This window comes from Dipodomys ordii, unplaced genomic scaffold, assembly GCF_000151885.1.
Source record: "Dipodomys ordii isolate 6190 unplaced genomic scaffold, Dord_2.0 Scaffold92, whole genome shotgun sequence".
Lineage (NCBI taxonomy): Eukaryota > Metazoa > Chordata > Mammalia > Rodentia > Heteromyidae > Dipodomys > Dipodomys ordii.
Window position 1 is genome coordinate 2723103 of NW_012267308.1, and position 1981 is coordinate 2725083.

Here is a 1981-nt window from a genome sequence, read left to right on the forward strand (position 1 = left end):
AGCAAAAAGAAAAAAGCCGGAAGTGGCTCTGTGGCTCAAGTGGTAGAGTGCTAGCCTTGAGCTGAAGAGCTGAGGGACAGCGCCCAGGCTCAGAGTTTAGGCCCCACCACCTGACCCAAAAAGAAAAAAAAAAGAATCTCAGAGATTTTTCTGCACGGGCTGGCTTTGAATCTCAATTGTTAGATCTCAGCCTCCTGAGCAGCTAGGATAACAGGTGTTAGTCACCAGCACCTGGCACATTATATTCTTTCGATTTCTTTAAAAAAAAGAAAGAAAAGACATTGCCTGGTACCAGTGGCTTACAGCCTGTAATCCTAGCTACTCAGGAGGCTGAGATCTGAGGATCGCATTTCAAAGCCAGCCTGAGTAAGAAAGGCCGAGAGACTCTTATCTCCAATAAGCCATTCAGAAAACCCGAAGAGGTGTTGTGGCTCAAGCAATAGAGCACTGGTCTTGAGCTGAAGAGCTGAGGGACAGCGCTCAGGCTCAGAGTTCAGGTCTCACAACAACAACAACAACAAAAATAAAGTCTTTTGTTGTTGTTGGTCATGGAGCTTGAACTCTGTGAGCCTGGGCACTGTCCCTCAGCTCTTCAGCTCAAGGCCAGCACTCTACTGCTTGAGCCACAGTGCCACTTGTGGCTTTTTTCTGCTTATGTAGTGCTGAGGAGTTGAACCCAGGGCCTCATGCATGCAAGGCAAGCACTCTACCACTGAGCTACATTCCCAGCCCCAAAAAGACAAATTCTTGGGGGGAAAAAAGTTTTTTTTGTAAAGAGACAAAGATACACAGAAGAGGTGACATATTCCAGACTCTGGGTTGTAGAACTGTGCCTGGTCCCAGGTCCATCCTGTATGTCTCCAAGAACAAAAGGAATCTCATAGCTATGCAAATGAGGTCTGGAGCGATTAATCATGTGACCTTGGCTGGTGAACAAGATTCAGCTTTGAAGTCTGAGCTGGTGTTGAGACCAGAAGATCTGATACCATCCAAACTGACCTGCTCTGGCAGATAAGCCTAGGGCAGCCCAGGTCTGGGTAGCACAGGTCTGACGGTAAGGTTTCTAGTGTTTTCCGAAGTAAAGCACTATGGAATGTTTTAGTCAGCTTTTTGGTTTATCAGCCAGGTAGGAGTTGAACCCAGGATGAAACATTCCTGTTTTTATAATTGGGCCACATGTTTATCACATTTGCTTTTCAGATGCACGTCAGAAACTTGAGATACCTCAGAAGGAGAAACAGAAAAAGAACAAAGATAAACACAAGCCCCAGAAAGAACACAGACGAAAGAAAGAGAAGGTGAGTGTTTGCAGGTGTGGTTGGGGGGGGCAGAGGAGAGGGGTGTTGGGGGTGAAGGGAGCCCCAGAAAAGGGGCTGCCCACCAAGTTAGGGCCACAGGTCTTGTACTGCCATAATGGAAATGCATTTAGGTCCCCCAAGCTTTGCTTTTATCTTTCAGCTCAGTATACTTTAGTTTGTGAAATTTAATTATTTTGTGAAAATATACATCTAAAGCTGGGTGCCAGTGGCTCCCACCTATAATCCTAGTTACTAAGGAGGCTGAGGTCTGAGGATTACAGTTTGGAGCCAGCCTAGGCAGGAAAGTCTGTGAGACTTTTATTTCCAACTAACTACCCAAAAAAAGCCAGAATTGGAGCTGTGGCTCAAGTGGTTGAGTGCTAGCTTTGAGCAAAAAAGTTCAGGGACAGGGGCTGGGAAGGTGGCTCAGTGGTAGAGTGCTTGCCTTGCATGCATGAGGCCCTGGGTTCGATTTCTCAGCACCACATAAGCAAAAAGAAAAAAAAAAAGCCTGAAGTGGCGCTGTGGCTCAAGTGGTAGCGTGCTAGCGTTGAGCTGAAGAGCTGAGGCACAGCGCCCAGGCCCAGAGTTGGCCCCATGACCGGACCCCCAAAAAAAAAAGTTCAGGGAAAGCATCCAGGCCCTGAGTTCAAGCACTAAAATAAACGTGTGTGTGTGTGTGT

General features: G+C 47.0%; 1 protein-coding gene across 1 annotated transcript in view; it reads left to right on the forward strand.

Annotated features, from left to right (window-relative positions):
* Gpatch1 (G patch domain containing 1) overlaps positions 1-1981 on the forward strand; it is a 30500-nt gene that overhangs the window by 26276 nt on the left and 2243 nt on the right. Inside the window, exon 18 of the mRNA XM_013026161.1 lies at positions 1201-1298. Coding sequence (XP_012881615.1) covers positions 1201-1298 — 98 coding nt within the window. The remainder of the gene's footprint in view (positions 1-1200; positions 1299-1981) is intronic.